This window comes from Babylonia areolata, chromosome 19 (genome assembly GCF_041734735.1).
Source record: "Babylonia areolata isolate BAREFJ2019XMU chromosome 19, ASM4173473v1, whole genome shotgun sequence".
Classification (NCBI taxonomy): Eukaryota; Metazoa; Mollusca; class Gastropoda; order Neogastropoda; family Buccinidae; genus Babylonia; species Babylonia areolata.
The window spans coordinates 58,986,889-59,011,336 of NC_134894.1; the positions used below are offsets into that span (position 1 = coordinate 58,986,889).

At 39.0% G+C, this 24,448-nt stretch overlaps 1 protein-coding gene across 1 annotated transcript; it reads right to left on the reverse strand.

Annotated features, from left to right (window-relative positions):
• Positions 1-3,141: 3,141 nt before the first annotated feature.
• On the reverse strand, positions 3,142-23,218 carry LOC143293890 (poly(U)-binding-splicing factor PUF60-like). The gene is made up of 14 exons (XM_076605238.1): positions 23,082-23,218; positions 22,432-22,504; positions 16,294-16,577; positions 15,039-15,097; positions 14,006-14,223; positions 12,661-12,787; positions 12,028-12,099; positions 11,485-11,587; positions 11,050-11,181; positions 10,290-10,536; positions 6,771-6,914; positions 6,092-6,345; positions 5,051-5,243; positions 3,142-3,596 (listed from the first exon to the last, which is right to left on the reverse strand). Exons 1-14 carry the CDS (start codon positions 23,157-23,159, stop codon positions 3,487-3,489), a joined length of 2,094 nt encoding a protein of 697 aa, XP_076461353.1. The 5' UTR covers positions 23,160-23,218; the 3' UTR covers positions 3,142-3,486.
• Between the last annotated feature and the right edge of the window lie 1,230 nt (positions 23,219-24,448).

Consider the following 24,448-nt stretch of genomic DNA (forward strand, 5'->3'; position numbering starts at 1 on the left):
CTGGGGAAACTCACTCAATCCACTTCTGCCACTTAATTTATCAGTAGGTAGTTAGAATATGTAATGTGCTGTGTATGTTGAATCAAATCAAGTACAAGTTATTTTGACGAATGGCCCCGGTTTCACTCTGTAATCTCTCTCTCTCTCCCTCCCCCATTACATTACTCCTTTGGTGATGTTCACTTTCCAGTGTGTTATTATTGTAGCTACTATGTTAGTATTATCATTAATATTTTCATTGTTGTTGTCAGTGGTAGTTGCGGTAATAGTAGTTTGTTTTTTTGTTTTTGTTGTTTTTCTTGTTTGGTTTTGTCTTGCACTTCAACCTTCTTTTCATTGTCAAATAATGTGTGTATTTTCGCCATTGCGTTTGTGTATTGTGTTACATATGAACGAGCACGATATAAGCTCATGCTTGTTGTTGCTCAAGTCTTCTTAATTGAACGCTGTATTGCACCTTGTTTCTTGATATTAAAAATGTTTAAACCAAGTACAACTCAACACCACCCGAGTGACTCAGCAGCAGGTCAGAGCCTCCTGTGTGTGTGGTCTCATGCAGACCTGACCTGGTATCAGTAGCTACCTCTGCACTGCCAGTGCTGGGACAGTGGCAGTTGAACCTTGGTGTGGCTGTGCATCTTGGACTCAGAAAAAAGAATTGTGGGGTGATGCCACAAAAATCATAAATGGTTATTACAAGACCAAAAAAAATAATAACAAGAAAGGCAAGGCCTTCAAGACTCACTTGTGATACACTTTAAAAAAAAAATCCAAGCTTTTTTTGTATTGAGTATAATTTCAGAATGTAATGTTTAAGAGAAAGATCAGTTTAAAGCAAATTAAGTCCCCTACCATTAATTACAGAGTAATTTCCCTTTTTTACCCACTGCACCAAAACGTTTGCAAATAAATAAAACTTCCATGCTTAGCAAAAGAAGTTCCTGTTTGAACAAAAAATGATGACTGCTCTTGTTGTTGTGTCAGAATAAGAGGTCAAAGTGCCAAGTTTAGAGAACACAAAAAATATAAATATAACAGTAAATGCAGTTTGCATATAATTAGGCTTCATTTTTTATTTTGTGCACATCCCAGAGGTGCAGTATTGTTTTAAACAAGATGACTGGAAAGAACTGAATTTTTCCTATTTTAATGCCTAATTTGGTGTCAACTGACAAAGTATTTGCAGAGAAAATGTCAATGTTAAAGTTTACCACTGACACAAGAACACACACACACACTGACAACAGAACACGGGTTAAAACATACTCACTTTGTTTACACAAGTGAGTCAACAAAATAATAATATAAAAAAAAAAGAACAACACTGGTCATACTGTTGTATACCATTCACTGTGCAGATTGCACAAAAACAATTCCTTGGTTATAAAGCCATGAAAGGAAATGTATTGCTCTAACATCAGTAAGTGACTATGGGTTCTGAAAAAGCATGAACTGAAATTCTGGTAATGTACATACTGATGCAACGATTGGTATCCCCTTTTAATGTTTATAAAGCCCTCCAAGTATAGGTACTGTATAGTATCCATGCCATCATCACCATCTTCTGTGGTAAAACATCACCTCAACTGTTCAAACTGTAGTATGATAGCGTTTCTGTGACCATGATGGTCTTCACCAATGAACGATGCACCAAGCAGATTTTGTTATCCAGTACTGGAATTTGAAAAAAGGTTTCGTTTTCTCCAAGACTTTTTTTTTTTTTTTTTTTTTACAACAAAGCTGTTGGGTATGTTTGTCTCATGTATTATCATTTCCCATAAACATTCCTAGAAGTTCTTTTTTGTGTCCATTAAGTTTCATTTGGGATGGTTTGAAGTGTTCAAGTGACTGAATGAGGTCAGGTCTATAACAGAAAACAATTATCTAGTTTTATCTCGAGTGTTCCTTGGAGAATGGTGGACAGGTCATGCACAAGATTTTAAATTTTTTTTCCAAGGCTTGGCATTTTCACATACCGGTAATTCCTTTACTTTCTCAGGATTCGTTTCCCTAGAAGTCTTGACAGTTGTCTGGTGGGATCTCAGTATTTTCCCAATAGTATTTTGGGACATTTTTTGGGGGTGGTGGGGGCAGGGGGTGGTCGTTCGCAATGTACACTAGCCGATGTCAATACTTACCTCTATGCGCTAAAAATGCTCTTTTATTCCGGCGCCTAATGCATCCGTGTGATTTTCCCCAACATAAACAATATGTTTTCACTGAAGTTTTTATTTAATCGTTTTGTTTTCTAGATGGACTAACAAGGACCAAACTCCCCTTGTGTTTTACTAATTACAGTGTGTGGCAAACCCTTACTTTCAATTTTTTGCAGGTCAGTTTCAGTATCCAAAAGACAAAGTTTTCAGTCATATCCACTCATGTTTCAACCATCTATCTTTATCAATCAATATCTTCTGGCTCAAATGCTTCACAATACACACTCCAGCATCACCACACAGAAAACCACATAGTGGCATTCATGGCAAATGAAGAGGTGTAAATTGTTACAATTTATGTAGCATGATATTAAACATTTTTTTTTTTTTTTTTAATTTTAAAAAAATTACTGTAAAGAGAGGTAGTGTAAAACTCAATCTGAATCTATGATTTTTCACTCACCATCTGAATTACGTATCATATGCCACTGGCTGATTATTCCCCATCCATGCCAATTCGCTCTCAGTATCGCTCTTCATAATCATTTAGTGTTCATCTCAACAAAATTCACACACTGCCAGCCACCAAAGGCCAGCTCAGGTGGGGGTTTTTTGCGGTTTTTTTTTTTTTTTTTTTTGTTTTGGGTTTTTTTTTTGTTTTTTTTCCTTTTTTTTTTTTTGACTCATTCTGTTTATACACTAATTACAGTGTTATCATTAATGAAAACCATCATGATTTCCCCTGTGTACATGTGCATGTGAGATGATGTCAAGTACACATGTAAGTACATTATGTCATGTTGGGATACCTGCACTGTTTGCTGGCAGCAAGACAATAAAATGGAGGGGGGAGATAGCATGAGAAAAAAAAGAAGCAAAAAACACACACAAAAAAAACTATCATGTTCTCAGTTTCCCATTTCCCAGAGGAAAAAAACAAGCATACAATCACTCGCTAAAAGAAAACGAAGTCGCATCATCAGTTAATAAAGCATCAGCATCAGACTTTTATTCCCACTTTCTCAATTGATCAAACAAGCACTGTCACCCAAGAACACATACACCCATACCCCACACACACAAATTTCTTTCAAACAAAACAGTCTAACACACAAGGTAATGACAATAGAGGGAAGACCCAAGTCCAAACACACTGCTGATGTGTCCGCTGTCACTGGAATCAACCCAGATCACAAGTCAACACCAGACTGACTGTATCATTAACACTGACAGCCTGTGCTAAATGCCTTTTTATTTCCACTCATTTGTCTCTCTCTACCCTTTCTAAAAAAAAAAAAAAAAATTCTGAGAAAAAAAACACAACCAAACATCAACCAGATAAATCATTGGCGTTGAACATTTCTTGGTCATACTTTTCTGCTGTCAACACGCGCCCTCCAAAGAATCTGCCATTCAAAGACGAAACAGCCTTGTCCACCTCTGGAAAACAACAAAGAGAAAAGAACATGACAACAGTGCAAACACTTTGATCTTTAAGTACCACACTTAGAGAATCAAGATTACTTCAATTCAACCCTTTGGGGTATAGGATTACAAACATATGCACAAAGAAACATAAAACATGAAAATCGACAAATAAAATTAACTGTATCAATAACACTTGTGTACATAACACATACCTAGGGTGCGCTCCTCTTATTAACGAGATCCTATCCCCCTACTGATTTATCAAAATGCATCCTTTCAAAGCACATTAAATCTATCTATTAAACTGCCATGGGAAAGTAGCGATATAACTAGTTCTTAAACTAGTTATAGCCTGTATACTCTGAGTGTAAAACTTTGAAGCTGGGCTCTAACACAATCTAAAAGTTAAAATAGTTCTGACAGACATTTGCCATCTTTTAAACGTTTGTCGACTTTAAATCAGTCCACAAAAATTGTAAGCTTGGCTCTTGTAACTTAAAATAGTTCTCATAGACATTTGCCATCTTTTAAAGGAAATTTTCTTCCTAAAATTATGTTTAAGTGATATACCGTGACCCACTAGTGCAGACTCCGGCAGGGGTCTGACATTCCTGTCCTGTGCAAACTACTATCCGCCTATGCGGAGAAAACGTAAGTAGCTACGGCCGATAACTTCCCTAAGTAGGTTACCTCCCCTGTGTATCCCTGGCTTGCGCACTCTTTTTCCGGCAGCCATCTTGACTCCTGTTCCTGTGCTCTTCATACGGCTAAGTTAGGGGTTTTTTTTGTATTTTCTGTCTGTCGATTCTCTGTCATTCTTGTTTTTTGTCAAATTATGTCTTCAACCCTGAACTTTTCTTTTCTTGCTTTCTTTTAACATTGGAGAAAACACTGGGGAACTAAATCTGGTCTTATTTTATTGTAACCAGGACACTCCATAATGAAATGAAATTCATCTCTAATCACTGACACATTACATTCTATATTTTTACTTTCTTTTTTTTTCTTTTTTCCAAACCTCACACATAGTGACATATACACACCACATAAAAACGTTTTCTGTATATCAGCAGTAAAGGTCCTGCCTGATATCTGTACTCTTTCGAGCATCATGTCTGAGGTTATGCTGCGTGTACAAATTCTATCGATTCAATTGTCAGAATTGCAAGAGTTGTGTGCTTTGCTACAATAAAAAATACACTGTTCTGTCATACGGGATATCTTTAACCTTGTCTGCATATTAAAGAGAGAGCACATGCACACTATGTCGCTTTGCAACACTGTATACCCAATTTAAAATACACTGTTCTGTCATACGGGATGTCTTAAACCTTGCTTGCATATGCAAGAGAGTGTACACTTTATGTAGCTTTGCAAGACTGTATACCAAAGTCAAATCTTCTCACCAGTAAAAAAGCAATCTATCAAACTGACACAGAAACAAGCTATTTCATAAGTATTCTCACCCTCCTGTTTTGAAAACTCCACAAAAATTTTGACGATAACTTCAGCATTTTCTTCTTCGCTCTGCTTCTCTTGGTAGATGATGACTCGCTTCACTGTGCCAAACTTCTCACACTCGTCAGTGACCTCATCCTTCAGGTCGTCATCCAGATCCTCCACTCCAACCATGTTGCGCAACACCATCACCGTGCATTGCTGTGGGGTACAGGAGCATTGTTAACATGGGAGCGTAAGACTCATTAGTTACAAAACAAGTCAAATAACAAGGAGCATATGACTCATCGGTGATATAGTCAAATATCCTTACTACTGTGCTCAACTGTATCACATGGCTCTATATCCGTTTTCTCCATCTCTCAGACATAATCTATAGAAAAGCAGTCTCACAGCACTAGGTGGAAGAAAAGTAAAGTTTGTTGTAAGTTTTATGAAATGTGTTTGTGCATTTTCTATGTTCCTGAAGAAACTGAAATAACACTGTGACCATTCCAGCCGTTTCCAGTGTCATTATTTCCATGCTATTTTCAACATGCAGAATGATATTCATGGTGCCACATACAAAGCCAATTATTGAAGGCCTGCAGCTAGCCAGCCAAAAGCCATTAACTTGGATTTCACTGGAGCCAACATAATGTAGCCCAGCACATAGTTACTCCTTCAATAACAACAAGCTTATATTACCAACATAAACCCCATGAAACTGCCCATATACATTTTTACTGTGGCATGGTGTGGTGTGTGTGTACCCTTAGCTTTTGCCCATATTTAATCAATTTCTATATAAATCAAACTCGGATTTTGCAAAATTCACTTCTTGCAGGTGATATGCTGCTTCCAAGCAGCTTTTTGCAATGGAACTTTGTTTACAAATAAGCATAAAAATGTTCAAACTTCACATCCTAGGCTAGGCACTTTGTAAGCAGGGTGGTTAATATTCCTCTTTTAGAACAATTCTTATGCAAAGAAAGCTGTGATGGGAAAGCAAAAGTTCTAACACAACTGATCCACTTCTCAAACATACTCCACAGCTCTTGCTGCCTTACCTCGGCGGGCCTCATGAGCTTCTGCATGACCATGTGCCTGGCATTGCTGCCACTGATCTTCATGTTCTCCTGCTGGGCCAGGGACTGCTGCATGTCCTCCTCCCCCTTCTTGTCTTCCTCCTCCTCACCCTGCTGCTTGGCCTGGGGAGCTGCATTCTGCATGGGCATCATCTGGGGAGCCTGGGCTGCAGCTGTGGCTGAAGCGTTCTGGTCCATCATGTGACGGAGACCTGTGGCTAGCATCGCTGCCGTGGCTGCAGACCAAGCAACAAGAGACGCACCATGTCACACCCACACCACTGCAACGCTCACACACACACACACACATGCTCATCTCTCACACTCACACTCACCATCACACACAAACACACACACACACGTAGGCACACACCACCACTCACTCCACTCTCTTTCAACTCCACACTTCCAAATATCAACACTCGATCTGTGAACAACAAGAACAGAGAAATCAATACAAGACACAATCACAACATTCTAAAATACTGGGCTTGAGGCTGGGCTTGAGGCTGTGCTTATGTTTTGTACTGGTGAACAACTCTGGCAGCAACACCCTCCTTTCACACTGCTGACTTTCACATTAATATGAAACACGGGGCCAGACAAAGCAAGCAGGCATACAACGGCTCATTCACAGGAAACGCTGAATACTGAGACGTACCGCGGAAAAAGGCATTCTGAAGGTTGGGAGGCCCTGTCTGAGCCTGCTGAGGCATCGGCTGTCCCATCCGTTGCAGAACATTTTGTGCCAGGTTGCTAACCATTTGACTGTTGTCTAGAGGACCAAAACCTCTTCCCATGTTTCCTGAGCACAGGCAAAAACACTCAACAAATCATTTTTCATCCTACAGTATACGTCATAACGAACGCTTTAATAAAACTTTTTTTTTTTTTTAACCAAACATTGCATGAGACATTGCTACTGAAGCCAGTATATGTCATTATGAACACTGTACACTTTTAACTGACATTACACGAGTCATTGCCACTGAAGCCACATCAACCAACATGCCCAGGATGGATGATGTTACCTCCCCTTGTACATCAACTCCACCCTCCTCAGTGTCTCCCACTCCCATGATTTGCCCACTTGGTAGTTGGTTGCAGTCATCCCCCTCCCCCCCAATGAATAAGCCAGCCAATCAACACTGACCACCATTTCACCACTGAAAGCCCATGATATCAAAAAAGTATAAAACATTCAACCTTATCATAAAACCTGGAGGCAAGATGATGGATAAAGAGCCACAAAACATGTTGCTTTTCTGAAGGTTAAAAAAAACGCATTCAACTGAATTCAACACCACACATATACTGCTAACAGGCAATGGATGTAACAACTGGGCAGTTAAGGTACACAATCAGCTGTTGTTGATTTTTAATATCTGTTATTTTATTTGCACACAAAAACATGTGTACTGCATGGTTTTATGACTGACACTTAATGAAACAGAATCTATACAACTTTGCTGATCATGCAGCATTTAAAACAGCCCCCCCCCCCCCACCCCCCAAAAAAAAAAAAATGTTTTGCCCATCTAGCAGCAGACCTAATCTTTTGATGCTTTCATATAGAAATGAGTTTACTCTAGACAACTAATATGAAACCAACATGATGCAGATACACATGTATCAAAAATCTCCATTTTGCTGTTGCTTTATTGCACAAAACCGTTCTATGACCTACTTCGCAAACAGTTATGTATAATTTGCTGTGCTCACCACAGTAACAAACCTCAATTCACTTCTTTTCTTTTTCCAACATGTTTTCAAATTTTCAAAATTACCTTCATTACAGAATATCTTCCATATATGGTCCAACACTGTGAACCAGGACAAATTTGGACTGATTCTTGAAGCATTATATACAACCAACTGGCATATCAGTGAACAAGTCACATGTGCAAGGGAAAGTCATAATCATGCAAACTGGACAAACTTCTCTGGTTGACTTACCTTCCATGGCTGTTGGCATGTTGAACAGTGACAGACAATGGTTAATTCAAGCGAGGTAATAAGAGACATTCATCACCATAAATGGGAAAGCAAGGAAAATTAATGAACAAAAAAAAAAGTTGAACAAAAACAAACAAAAAAACTTTATTTTGCTTTGATTTTTTTTGTTTCTGAAGCAAAGTGAAACAGAACAGAAAATGAAGGAAAATGCATAAGAAGCAATGGAAATATATATATCTGTAATATATATATATATATATATATATATATATAGAAAGAAAAAAAACGTCGCATCAAAATATATCTAAGTCAACAGACTCTTTTTTTGTACTTAAGCCTTCATTCAAAAAAAAAAAAAAAAAAAAAAAAAAAAGAAATATGCTGGCTGTGAGACTGAATTCAAATGGCATATCAGTGATCTTAGCAAGAAAAGAGTTTACAACAAAAGACACGGACTCTGCACAACAGGCATGTTGATGCATAAGGTAAAGTGCCTACTTCTGAGTGGTCATGAATTTTCGATTCTAAAACGTTAGAAGTGGCAGGTCCAGATAAATGAGTGCTGGATAAAAATGGGCCATCCAAGGTGCACAGACAGGCATGAAATGGAATACCACAGGTATACGGACTCTCAAAAACTAAAAATCTGAGCATTTATGAGTGCTTAACTTAAGTGTTCACTCACACACAGACATGCAGAACAAAAAAAGAAGAGAAAGTATCTAAATATTACAATATAAATAGTTTCACTAATCCATTTTGAGCAACTGACGTATCAGATGAGACAGAGATAAAGAAAGTATACACACACACTGACAGAGAATGTGAAAAACCAAACTGCTGACTGGTGAACAAAATGTTCATTTCATGGACACACCTGAGCTGAGGCAATGTCTTCTGTGACTCACAGAATTCCTGCTAAAGAAGACATACAACCTACTCAACAGGAAAATCAAGTATTCGATTACTGTTCAAGTGACTTATTTGGGAAGCAAACGATATTGAAATATTCTTAAAACATTAGAAATGAAAAACGATTATACAAAAATACATATCTATATTGAAAAACCAAAAATAAGGAAGGTAATCTACAGACAGGAAGTTATCAGCCATAGGTACTTTCACTTTCTCCGCACTGGAGGGTAGTAGTTTGCACAGAATTAGACCCCTGCCAGAGTCTGCACTAGTAGGTCACGGTAGAGTTGAAGTTAAAACCTTTTTGGCCTATGAAGAAGGCATGTGAAACACTCAAAAAAAAACAAAAAAACAAAACAAAGGGTGCTCCATTACCTGCATGCAACTGAGGCCACACAAAAAACAACAAAAAAAAAAAATTGTAGTTAAAACCATATTTGCCATTTACAGAATGTTTTGTGATACTGCTACAGCCAACTGTCATGACAACTTTCATGCGGAGAAATTTCTGATGCAGGGGCATGTCTGTTTTCAATAATCAAATACATGTCAAGTGGGGGTGTTTTTTTTGTCTTTTTCTTAAACATTTTTTTTTTTTTTTTTTTTTTGAGAGGGGTTTTTTTTTTTTTTTGTCTTTTTCTTAAACATTTTTTTTTTTTTTTTTTTGAGAGGGGTGTGGGGGGACAAGGAAAGAAACACTTGTGTCACTGCCAGGGCACATCAGGTATCTGAATGTTTTGTGGACAGAATATGTGACAATGTAAGTGCTTGCTGTGGTCAATTTTTTCTCATTCAATCCGTTTTTAATGGTCTGAATCTTGAACTTGAAACAAGGAGATATGATTTTCTTCTTTTTGTCGTTGAAATAATTCAACATCTGCAAATGATTAAAGTATTGCTTCCCTTTCACTTTTCACTTACATTTTTAAAGACCATTTTCCTTATTTTCTGTCAATTTAGGATCAACCTCTAGTCATCTCACAGGACTGGAAGACATTTACGCAACACCAAGGGGTTAAAAAGGTACCTGGCTGATGGGAACCTGAGATAAAATTTTCCAACTTTTCTGTTTCACTCAATGTTTTGAAAAAAAGGGGGGGGGGAAGGTTTTTTTCTCTTTTTGGTGAGTGAAATGGACAAAATTTTCCACCACCCCTCCTTCTTTCCACCCCCCCACACAGAACCGTATACTGCATGGTTCATTCAGAGCAGTAAACCAGTAGCATGCAACACATAAGCACAGCCCACAGCCCCCTCACCCTGGCCCATTTCAACATCAATCACTATGGAAAGAGGGAAGAGAACAGACCTGGTGCACCTGGACGAAGTGGCCCTCCCGGGGAAGCCACAGCATTGGGTATAATGGGCATGCCCATGGGGCCAATGTTCTGCTGGATCATGTTGATGGGGTTCTGGAGAGGGTTGCCCGCAGCCGCAGCAAAGGGGGCTGTCACGGAGGACACAGCAGCAGCAAGTGGCTGTGGTGTGATGCCCAGTGTGGTTGGGGCCACCACAGTGGGACCACCCAGCTGAGGGACCGCCAAGCCTGGGGGACCCTGTCAGACAAAGTATCACAGCTGTGTACAGTTCATGGCACTCTTGGTCATTTGTTTATGGAGATCTGCTGTCAAATCCTTAAATGCTGGGGGTCTGTGGGGGTGTATTTCCTTGTTTGTGACTGTGGATGTGAATGCAGGTGCGTGTCCTTTAGTCTCTTTAGCTTTGTCGACTGTACACCATCAGTGAGCATGAAATCCACTGTGGATGCCACCTAATGTAAGCTCACATCATCAGCGAAGAGCAGTTTGCTTTGCTGGGCTTTCAAGTTTCATAAACCAGGTAAAAAACATTATATCGCCAAAGCACTGTCAAAGCTAGATCCTATTCATGTTCACAGTTCTTGTCATGCAGCATATTCCATGATGGTGGAGATGTGCACATGCACGTATGCCATCAAGTCAGAGACAGACAGAGAGGGGAAGACAGAAAGGGAGGATGCACATATACATGCTCACACCTGTGCATGTGTGAGAGACCTAACTAAAAACTTGGACATACTGAACACTTACCAACGCAGCAGGCTGCTGCTGAGCATCCATGGCCTGTATTTTAGCAGTGGTGGCAGCAATGGCCACTGCAGCTGCTGTTGGCATACTGGACTGTGGAGGAGCTGGAGCTGCCGTTTCTGGGGGTGTGATGGCCTGCAAGCAAAAAGGCACACTACAATTGACTGCAGTCAAACATGGCACACCTAGATTCTATCAAATTCTCATGTTCCATTTCTTCAGGAAAACAAACGACTCAATGGCCAAATCATATGGGATGATGATCCCAAAGCAGACAATGATCAAAACTACAACAAAATTCAACAGGGGCCATGGGGGTGGGAGAGGGGCAGGATATTGGAAATCACAATCCCACACATCATCAAAACTTATGTGAGAATGGTTAAGCCCAATGCTTTTGATGTGGATAATAAGAAATACAGCCACGAAGCAACTCACCTTGCCAACTCGCAGGTACTGTCCACCAAGGTCAAACAAATTCATAGAAGTCACTGCATCTACCTGGGCTTGCTGTGTCTCATACTCAATAAAACCATAGCCCCTGAAACACAGGATTACATTCATGCTGATTCATAGTCTTAACACCACACAAGATCAACAATATCAAGCAAGTACCAAATGAATGCTGAAGTGCACACACACACACACAGATGCAGGTGCCAGAAAAAGGGGTTAACCCCATTTCACCTCCCTGTCTACATGACCCTGTGAGCGTGTGTACATTTGTCTATGCAAGCTTTTGCACAAGCTGTAATTGAATGGTGAACACACAGAGACAAAATGAGAGAAAATCACTCTTGTATGCATGCCACATGTATGTGTGTGTCTGTGCACTGAGAGACAAAAAGAATCTTTCAGACTTTACTGCATCTACATCACAGACAAGTTTACCAGAGTGATTAAAAAACAAAAAAAAAACATTTAAGACAATGCAGAACAGCAAACAAAAAAGGATGACTACACACAACAGATATCACTCACTTGTGTTTTCCAGGTCTGGCCGGATCTTGTGCCAGTCTACAATACTTGATTTTCCCAAACGCTTCAAAGACACTGAAATCAAAAATCTCCTGATAAATACAAATACAGCACAGCAAACAAAACCATCTCTTATAACCAAAAATGCCATATGTATAAAGCTGACTGAGAATACATGAATTATCATACCAAAACAAAATTAAGGTAAAACCTCAATGCTGTGTGAGGAAAAATAAGATGAGATCAAATGAGTATCCGGTTTCTTTTCAAATACATGAGAAGAAAGAAAAATCACCATCAATGAGCTCTACGTACTGATATTATTTTTATTCTCTATAAATTGCAATTACCTCCCTATCCAACTGGTGACCGACTGCTGATAAAACAGCGAATTTTCAGCAAACATCAGTGTGACAAATCTTTATAAATCTCTAAATAAATAAGCCAAACAAAAACTCATGCAAAACAACAAATGACATGTATACATCAGGCATCTTTTCTGCTAACATTGGAACAAAAACAACCAACAACAGAAGCTTAAAAAAAATAATAAATAAACAATCAAAAACTCATGCAAATGCCCAGGTCAAAATCCAGTCAGCAGCAGCAGCTGTCAGTCACCCCAGGTGCACTGACCTCTTAATGTCCGATTCTGAGAGGTCCAGGTGGATGGAGGCCACATAGATCCGGTTGTACTGCGTGGCTTCAATGGCCAACTGCTCAATGATGGGCTGGGCCTGGGGCATGTTGCTGGGTCGCCCCACCTGTTGACACACCACTACAACACATCATCTTTGATCCCTCACACAAGGTTCCCAGCATCTCTGCTCCTCTTTGGCATTCGAGTCGGCTGTTTGTACATGTGATAATGCTCTGTCCCTGTGTATACTGTTCAGCACTTCCACCTCCCCCCCCCCTCATCCCCCCCCATGCCCCCTATATGTCTCCCACTTTCCATATCCCCCCCTTTTCCCCCCACAATACAATAACTACATCCATGCCTTTTCACCTCATTTTCAACCAGTGTATCCCAGAATCATATCTTTCTCCACTCGAAAAACATGTGAAGAACGAATACATTTTTTGTTCAAGCTTGGTGTTTACTCTTATGTAATTCACTAGTTTCTGCACAGAGGTCTTCTTAAAACCTGTTGCCATATTCAACAAAAACAAAAAGTGGCCGAAAAACCGACTTTAGGAGAATAAGTATGCATTTTTATCTAAAAGTACTTATGGTGCATGTTTTGAATATGTGCATTATCTTGCAGAATCATTGTTCTAAGATGACATACAAATACAGACATTGCTCTTAGATGAAATACTGATACAAACAAAAAAGAAGAATAACAAACCCACAGAAACAAAAATAGCAATTAAACAATAACACACACACAGAAACAATAACCGCAATACAACTGACAACCATTACTGCACCACCACAGTAACAGACACAGAAACAATAACCGCAATACAACTGACAACCATTACTGCACCACCACAGTAACAGACACAGAAACAAGAACAGCAATACAACTGACAACCATTACTGCACCACCACAGAAACAGACACAGAAACAATAACAGCAATACAACTGACAACCATTACTGCACCACCACAGAAACAGACACAGAAACAATAACAGCAATACAACTGACAAACATTACTGCACCACCACAGAAACAGACACAGAAACAATAACAGCAATACAACTGACAACCATTACTGCACCACCACAGTAACAGACACAGAAACAAGAACAGCAATACAACTGACAACCATGACTGCACCACCACAGTAACAGACACAGAAACAAGAACAGCAATACAACTGACAACCATTACTGCACCACAACAGTAACAGACACAGAAACAAGAACAGCAATACAACTGACAACCATGACTGCACCACCACAGTAACAGACACAGAAACAAGACGAAAAGTCCATTTTAAAAAGAATGCAAGGACATGGATAAATAGCTTCCACCTTGATGTTTCTGCCTCCGATCATGACGCCATTCATCTGCTCAAGGGCCAGCTGGGCAGCCTCTGGCACCTCGTACTCAATGAAGGCAAAACCCTTATGCTTGTTTGTGACTGGATCCCACGACAGATTGACACTCTTGATTGGGCCAAAGGGAAGGAAGGCCTGTTTGATTGTGTCTTCTCGGATTTCAAAGTTGATGCTGCCTACGTAGATCCTGCAAACACACAAGAGATGAAAAATGTCAACAAAACCCCCCAGCAGAGAAGGCTGATATAGGTTTTAAAGAAATATGAATAACTCATGAGAGGAATGGGGTCAGTGAAAAGAGGTATCGTTTCACACTGTATCCCCGAGAACAGTGATACCAAAGCTCTCAGCAGTCTGTTGGCAGATGTCACCAGTAATCACTGGGGTGTGTTCAAGAGCAGCCATGCCACTGGTGGGCAAACAGATGCTCACAATATGGAATTTGTGGTCTGGGGGTTGGTCTCTATTTGACTGCCCACCTGTTCATGTTGTATTTGAAAACAAGGCCACTCATTCAACTGCACTTGAAGATACAAAACAAAAGCAATGCAAGAAATCATTTGAGGGTAAAACAACAATGGTTGCAGTAGCTAAAGTAAAACTTTGTATCAATATTTCTGGATTGGTATTAGCAGTACTCTTTTTGTTTTCTGTCCAAGAAATTGTCACTTTCAAGAAAAAAAACATTATCATCCCTGATACAGGATGTAAAAATACCTGGCAAAAAAATCATCGATCAAGTAGTCTTAACAAAATAGGGAGCAGGTTTCCTCACAACTACAGCCATACATTTTCTATTCTGAGCAAATGTTATTTTGAACAAATGTGATCACTTACAACCATAAACATGTGCCAGAAATAGCACCTTCTCCATACTCCCACTTTTCCTTTTTTTCAACTCCAATCTGAACGACAAAATACATGAATAAAAAGTCTGATTTCTGAAAAAAAAAAATGAATAATCCCTTCCATGAAGCACACAAAAAACAGAAAACTACTTACCGGCACATGAGGGCAAGGGCTTGCTGTCTCTGAACAGTATTCTGGAAGTTTTGCATTTGCTGTAAAAAAAAAGAGAGAGAGAAAAAAAAAGATGCATTTGAGAACAGAACATACTGCCACGGCCAACTGTCATGACAACTTTCATGCAGAGAAATTTCTGATGCAGGGGCATGTCTGTTTTCAATAATCAAATACATGTTAAGTGGGGTTTTTTGTCTTTTTCTTGGACAATTTTTTTTTTTTTTTTTTTTTTTTTTGGAGAGAGGGGTGGGGGGGGGATAGGAAAAGAAACACTTATGTCACTGACAGGGCACATCAGGTATCAGGTATACACTTCTGAAAAAAAAAAAAAAAAAAAAATTTCTGCAAGTACACTATTCAAAAAACAACAAAATCAATCAAGAGTATGTACTTGAAATATGCATCAGAGTGGAGGAACGAGGTAATGAAACTACCTGCGTAAGCTTTTTCTTGTTTTTGTTTTAAGTTTACATTCCTCTTTTTTTTTTTCCTTTTTTTTTTTTTTTTTTTTTTTTTTTAAAGCACTGTGAATTATAATTCTTTATCATTCAGAACATGTTCTCTTTTAAAACTGTACAGTTCCTTATGACAAAGCTAAAATACTTCCAACGCTCTGTCCCAGACAAGACAAGCGTTGGACTTTCAATCTGAGGGTCTTGGGTTTGAATCTCAGTGGCGCCTGGTGGGTAAAGGGTGGAGATTGTTCCGACCTCCCATGTCAACATGTGCAGACCTGCTAGTGCCTGAACCCCCTTTGTGTGTATACGCACGCAGAAGATCAAATATGCACACTAAAGATCATGTAATTTGTGTCAGCGTTTGGTGGGTTATGAAAACAAGAACATACCCAGCATGCACACCCCCGAAAACGGAGTATGGCTGCCTACATGGTAGGGTAAATAAACAAAACGGTCATACACGTAAAAATATTACATGTCTGTCTGAGTGTGTATGTGTGCGTGCATGAATTCTGATTGAATGACACAGGAAACGAATGACCACCGCCCAGTGGCAGCCGTCAGTCGGCTCTACCCAGGAAGGCAGCCTGTTGTGCAAATGACCCCGTGTTTGTAAAGCGCTTAAGTGTTTGGTCTCCGACCAAGGACAGGGGCTATATAAGTATCCATATCAATCAATCAATCAAGACTGTCAGGGATGCTTTTTGGTGGATGAGGACACATCAACTGACGAACAGATTATAAACCCCTACGCCAAGAAGTCTCAAGTTCCTCACCTGCTGCTGATGCTGAATTGTCTGTCGCACCAGGACACTCTTTATGCTCTGCTCCATGGCGTACTTCTTGGCCCGCTTGATGTCCTCCTCCTGGGACGAGCTCAGCTTGGGTGGGGCAAACGGCTTGCAGTCACGTTTGGCTCCTGGCCCTTCCACCACAGGCCCATCCTGGTCCTGCTGAGGTCCCACCTCCGCTACCACTGTTGTGTTGGCTGTGGGTGTGGCTGTGGCTGTGGGTGTGGGTGTGGCAGTGGGTGTGGCCGTGGCAGTGTCAGTGGCTGCTGCTGAAAAGTACAAGTTACTGTCAAAAATGCCACTATCATCACTATGTGCTCTTACATAATCAGTTAGGCAACTTAATCCCTTTAAAAGAAATTTCTTTAATAAAAAATAATAAAATGAAGAAGAGAGAAAAAAAATGGGTCAGGGATTTGGGGAAGAAAACCAGGTCAGCAAATTCCTGAAAATGCTACCACGAAAACTAGTTCCAAAATTCTGTCTGCCAAAACTGCTCATTATACAGACCAATTTTGACAAAAGTGAGGAAGCTTGTAACACTACTCATATTGTAACACGTTCACTGGGTTTATGCCCCCTCGGTATACAGTGCATGATCACCGTAGCTTTAAATTTCTCCCATAAAAAAAAAAAACACACACAAAAAAAAAACCCAACAACCTTGCTATGGAGCTTTCTGCTCATTCCATTCTTTCTTAAAAAGGAAAAACATGGAAAGAACAAAAGCAGTTGAAATAAATCCAGGTGAAAACCAAATGCCAATCAGACTGATGAGAGAGGACTCAGTTTGCAGACTTTTTACTCAGTTTGCAAACTTTTTAAAAATGATATGCTAAATGACAATTTAAAAAAAAAAAAAAAAAGCATCATCATGCCACCACAATAAACTGGCATATAAATATACAAAACATCCCAAAACATCTGTATTCACTCATCCAAGTTTGTTTTTTTGTTTATTTTTTTTATGACTCACAACCCCAGCAGCACCTGAAGAGAAAACAACAACTGTTCAGTGTGGAACACTTCACAGTATCGTTAACATGAAACACACACACACATATACACAAATACATCATACAAGAGGGAGGGAAAAATCCCAGGATCAGAATTACATCCATTCTGAATCCGATCGTGGAAGTTGAACTGACACACACACACATACATCCACGGCCACTTGGGAAGCTCCAGGTTCTTTCTGACAGCCAAGCTAATGTGACTTTAGCTTGGGATCCTCTTTGCTGAGACAGAACCCTCAAGGCAGCGTCCCTGTGCTACCTTGAAAACAACATATTCTGCTGAAACAGAAATGTCTGCAACGGCTCAGTCTAGACACATGAAGCAATTTTTACCCCGTTTTCCATCTTTTAAAAGTTGGTGCCCAGGTATTAAACAGTCAAGAGTTCTCTGGGCTACGGGCCTTCCAAACTATGGCAGGAAGAATGGAGGACATGAATGTGCGCCCGTAAAACTGCTATGAAACAGACAAAACAGAAGCAACAAAGCATCAATATTGTTTCATCTGACCATTCACTGTTTTAAATACCATGTACCCATTCACTGTCTTACACATGTTTCACATATGATTTCCACTGGGTCTGACTGACTGTATTTTGTGTGGAATTGGTGAAGAAAGTTTGGTGTCAATCAAGATTTTATTTGGGGATTAAAAATCTACTTCAATTTTTGCAGAATAAAATTGTTTTTCATTACTGCCAGTTTCTGTCACTTTGAAATTAATGCTTTGTTTTTTGGGGTTTTTTGTATCTTGATCAACAGCAAGAGAGAATTTACATTTAACTTTCACTCGGAGCCGAGTTTTACCTCAAGCAAGTATTTAATTTGTTGCTGTTATTTTTACCCTGTCGCATAAGGTATGATCTTGGCTGTGTTAACATTATCAACCAGGTTTTCTTACCTATAAACAAGTCATTTTTCTCCTGTTTAAAACAAACCTCTGACGGTGCCAAATCAAATATCTCATTCCCAACTAAATCAGAACTGATGTGCCAACACTGCAAATCACTTAAATGCAATTCGCGAAGTTCCTTTTTTCACACACATCAATGACCAAGAAAAAAAAGAAGAAAAGAAAAAAGAACCACAACTAGAGGAAAAACTCTTATTTGCCTAATACACATTTCACATTACCAAGCTTACGTGTGTTGTTTCCTTAGGTATTTTTGCAGGGACTTTTTGAAGGGGTGGAGGGTTGTCGTGTCAATGACACATTGCTGACAACTAATCTGGAAACAACACATGTTGGTGCATTTTCCACTCTATAGAATGTATGAGGATGAATTCACAGATTGTCAAGTGAGAATGGGCATACGGCAATCCCGCAAATCTAAAATGAAAAAAAAAGTAACAAATATCTTGACACTGATACATCAAGAGACACACAAGTAACAACTATATGGAGTGAGGAATTTCCAAGTTCAGACTGGGTGTTGGCTGTCTTTTTGGACCCACACTTCTGCAACAGTGCATCGCCAAACAGAAGTAATCATGTTCATTATCATCGGACACATAGGACTAGAGTAAAAAAAAAAAACTTTAACAGAATTATAATTGTTTTCGAAATGGACAAAACATATAAACTTGTTTATTAAAAAAGAAAAAAGCAAAAAAAAAAAGCAAAAAAAAAAAAAAAGCAATTAAATATAAAAAAATTGTTTTGTTTTTTTGTTTGATTTTTTAATTCTCACTTTTAACTGGGAACCTCTCATTGATGTGCATGCACACTGCTATGAATATATGTTGTATAGAAGTCACTACTGAAGCCAACATCTACTACAACCCTTTCCTGTCTGGGCATATGATGCCAAAATACCCACTGTTCTGAAGTATGATATGACTGCTGGACATTACCTGGTACGTTCTATCATCATCAGCGATCAACACAAGGCAATTTATGGAAAACGACCAAGTTGGTGGATTTTCACCCCTCTCTCACCCAATTCACCCCTTCCATTAAACTACACACTAAGAAAAAAAAGTAAGATGCTTGAAAATAGTTTCTTTTTTGATTAACAGAATGTAACAAGAGTTTTATGAAACCACAGATCTATTCAAATATGTTTTCAAGCCAACCATCAGATCACAGTCTGTAGTCAAAAGAAGCCTTGCACAGCTGTTGCAGGGTGGTAGAAGCAGCAACATACGCTGCACAGCAACCTGGACGATGTAATCCTGGGATCACAAGAAACAGAGCAAGACAGCTTGCTCACACAATCAGTATATATTCCCATGTTGGAGTTTACCAGCTGCAGCAATCACAAGTTGCAACAGCGGTGCTAGTACATGTAGTTTTACTACAAAATGTAATTTCATTGTTAAAAGTTGCACCTCACCTGACAGAGCTACATATAGATCTCTGGTGCTGTAACACCAGCAGCTGACTGTCCATTAACTTTATCAATCAGTATGACATTTAGGATGTTTTTAAAAGGTCCAGGAATGTCAACTTAACAATCAAGTTAACATTTCTTCATCCCACAAAAATGTCACACTGATTTTTTTTCCTTTCTTTGTTTCTGTTCATGTCAGGTAACAAAATGTCCGAGTAGTCAAGCATCTCCTAACATCACCAATTCGTGGATGATCAAAAATTATAAAGACAAAGTGTGTCATTGTCTTTATACCAAAGTCATTGTTAAAACAGTTTTACGGATTTCAAAACATTAGATACTGGAACAATCTATTGGTCCAAGTGTAATGAAACCATTCCAGCAGTCTGCAAAAAATCACTGCCTCATTCTGAGAGACACACACATGCACATGATATAACCTTGCTTCCCCAGTCTTTTTGAAACCAGAAAAACAAAACTGCAAAAATCATATATACCAATTATGTTGTTAAAGTCTCAGATGCCAAAGTGTATACAAAAGATAGCATACAAGTTCACTGCCACTGACTTAATTTCTTATCATTAACAAGCCAAGGTCTTATTCAATTTTATGATGTCAATTTTTTTTTTCTGATGATGCAGACTTAATATCTATAAAGAAAAATATTTGGTTATCAGTAAAGCAAACTATAATTTCAAATACAGCCTAGTCAAGTATTTAAGCAATAATGATTTAACTGACTTCACTATTTCCTAAGTTCTGCATACAATTCAAGCTCTGAGAGAGAGAGAAAAAAAAAAGAAGAAAAAAAAAGAGCCTATCTTGCCTTTCTCAAGTCCATATCCTTTCAAATACTATTTGCATAAATTCATTCTCCCATCAAGTCTCACACCAGCCACACATCTCTCGCTCCTCTTTCATTCCAGCACCCCATCAGGCATTCATCCAACTTTCTCCCAATCTCAAGACAGACAACACAAACAAGAAACGAGAGGCGTGTCCTGTCTACAGAGCACAACTGCCAGGCTGGCTGTGACCAGATCTCTCTGACAGCAGCTTCACTGTGAGTGCAATAGACTGGAATCATAACAAACACACAAAAGCACAATGTATTTATCGTGTTCAATTATGTACAGTATACATTCACAAAAACAAAAGCAATCATCTTAATACAAAAGGAATGACAACTGTATGCTGACAACAATCTGAATGAACATATTAATGTTAAAGAATCGAGTATTAATATCATGTGTAAACAAAGAGCATTTATTCATATGGAAATGCCATTTCCTACAAAATATGCTAATCATGAGTACATCATCTACAAAATGTTAAAAGCATCATGTCACACTTTATGTTTACAGGTTACAAACATACACACAAGGTAAACCAAAACAAAACAACCAAAAAATGTGTAAGGATGGGTAAGTCACTCTGCCAAAAACCCATTCAAATCAAGAACTGAAGAAGCCTCTCATCATCCACTGCTCTTGCATTTCTTCTTTTAATTTACTAACCAGGAAGACAGTAGCAACATCCACAAGTATAATTTGGAAATAAACAGCAGACATCATTGAAAGGAGGAATCACTGTACATTAATTTAATGAAGTGAATACCTGTACAAATCATGGGTAAAGTTTGCTTATGAAACTTACAATTCACTACACCATAATAGTGTTTACTTTTAAAGTACTGAAATATTCAATATGAGCTAAATAAATGGGAAGTACACACACCTGATATGGAAGTCGATGATAGACGTAGTACCTTCAGCCAACATACAGGTAAGTGTGTGTGTTCAAAACTGAACAATCCACTCTTGCAAAATCTACACCATACCATGATGATCTTAGTGATGATGTAATTGGTTTTTATGACTTAACGTTAAATGGATGCTTATATGCCTGTAATTGATGCTCCTATGCCATGTTTTCTTCAAAATTTGGTTGTATGTTTTACAGATTTGTATTAATTCAAATTGATTTCACCACTGTATTCATTTGATACTCTGTGCACGTGAATACACAAGTGTGCATGGGTGCTTACATATGGGCGGGTGTGTGCGAATGCACGTGTATGTGTGTTTTAAATAATGGAAAGTTATCAGACTCGCTTTGCTATGACTGAGTTGGACTGCTATTTTGTTACGTATATGTTGAATGCCAAATTTAAACCATTTTGCTTATAATTTATATGTATCACAGACTTCACACCACACTTAATTTCTCTACTGAGATAATAAAGGTATTCTGATTCTGATGCATGCATATGAAATATTGACTACACACCTCTTCTATAACAAAAACAAAAAAAACAACAACAAAACGAAGGAAAAAAAAAGAAGAGGAGAAAACAAAGCTGTGATAAGTACAAAGCTTGTCAGAGTGTGTCAGTCTTTTGTTTGTTTTTTTGGATCCACCCTGTTGTAATGCCAGTGATAATAACCTTATTATATAGTACTGAACTCCGAGCAGGTCTTTATTTCCCAACCTACATTACCTTTGACCTATGGATCCTCCAACTCCATGCACGAAATCCAGCCGAAGCAGCAAATACAGATGCTAAGAGTAAGATTTCTCTGACTTGCAAAAGTTTTCAACATTCAGCACGGCAGTCAAGCTGGCAACAAGGAAAAAAAAACATCATCATCTGACATATAACAAGAGAATAAATTGCACTGAGTGAGCTACCTGCATCCTCATCATCCTGCACTGTGTGAAGATGAAGCTAGCTTACCAAGGCAATCTGAATAGAACAACTGACAAACTTACCTTCTCCATTTTCAGTCTTGATCTTCTTCAAGGGTGTTTCCAATTCCTCGGCATCAGATGTACCATTAGGAGCCTGAAATCAGTAAAAAAAAAAATGGGAAATCAAATATCATCTGTTACATAGCACTGATTATAGTTGCTGGCAACTTGCTGGCTGATCTTTTAAAGTAAATTTTGACCACCGTAAGAAAAAATACATTGGAAAGATGGCATTAAAATTTCATTGGCCGCTGTGGACGCTCAAAATATGGTTAGCCTAGTGAACCTTATCGCTCACCCTCTATCCCACGCACCTTGTTCCGAGTTCAAACGAGCCCAGTGGGAGCATTGCAATTTTATGTTCAGTCTACAAAACATGACATTAACAATCAAATCAGTGCCATTAGCTTCAAGCAGCACACATGATAAAACACAGGGAACAAAAATAAACTCGATTTTAAAATAAAAGGAAATGTTTGTCTTAACGGTAAATTACAAGACATTATAGGTCAAAGTGAAGGCGTCAGACAACATCAAGACCTTTGCCGCCATTCAAAATGGCGACATGTGGTCGCGACACCATTCTATAAAACACAGCCTTCGGCTGCACTTTCATCAAAATATATTTGCTAGACATTTAGCTGGAAAACAGTAAAACTGTTTGACATTACCATGTCTTTGTCTTGTCCATTAGGAACGGTGGATGGGGAATCTCCATTATTTTCAACTTTCACGTCCGCTGCTGCCATTGTGATACGTCCAATATTCTTCAGATTTGTGTTAAAGCAAAACGTTAACTTGGAAAAGCTTTAATTATTCCGAACTATTAATTGCAAAAAAAAATCAGTCTCACTCATCAAACTGTTAACACTGTAGCATCATTAATATTTAATTTATTTTTGTTCTGTTTTGTTTATCAACTAATTCGAATGAACAAAATTATTCCAGGAAACACCTTCACCTTCAACACCGACCCGGTACATGTTTTCATTTTACTCCTCCAGTTCCGCTCATAATTTTGGCCAATGTCCACAGTTGTACAAAAAAGCAAAATCGACGAGTTTCAGCTTTGAAAAACTTCGAAAGCAGATAGTCGTTATGGTCTGCGGGTTTTTTTGAAGGAGACATCAAAACGTGCAGACTGATCTGTACACACTACTGCACATATGTTTGACAAAATATCAAGTAAATAAAAAAGGGGGGGGGGGGGAACTTTATCAGATGCCATGACCAACGCACAGACCCATCACGCCGTGATGTTGCTAGAGATGAAAAAAAGAAAATCAAAGGTAGATAAAACAAATATGTAAAGCAAAATGAATAAACGAAAATGGGCCTCATTTAGTAAATTAATACATGGGCACACGAAGCGCCCGCTAGTGTACACACACACACACACACACACACACACACACACACACACACACACACACACACACACACACACACACACACACACACACACACACACACACTCACACAAACTCTCTCTCTCAGGACACACTCCGGCACACACTGACACGCGCGCGCGCGCGCGCGCACCCGCACACACACACACACACACACACACACACACACGTGACACACACACACACACCTCACACACACACACACACACACACACACACACACACACACACACACACACCGTCACACACACACACACACACACACACACACACACACACACACACACACACACACACACACACATGGACGGCATCAGTCATCATTTTCTTTGTGTCAGTATTCCACTGAGTCTTACCTATCCGTATTTCACAGACAGAAATCTGGCGTGACAAAAATGTAACACAATACAAATACAGTACAGTGCAATATAATGCACTGAGTACAATGCAATACAATACAATATACAACTGAACTATTCTCCATTGCCAGTTAGAAATACTCAGTCACATACACACAAAGTATAGCAGCATATGCCTTTATGTATGTGTGCATCATGGTATTCTCTTAAATCTAATAAAGGTTCAAACTCGTCTAAATGCAGTTGGGGAAATTTGAAGTCCACATTCTT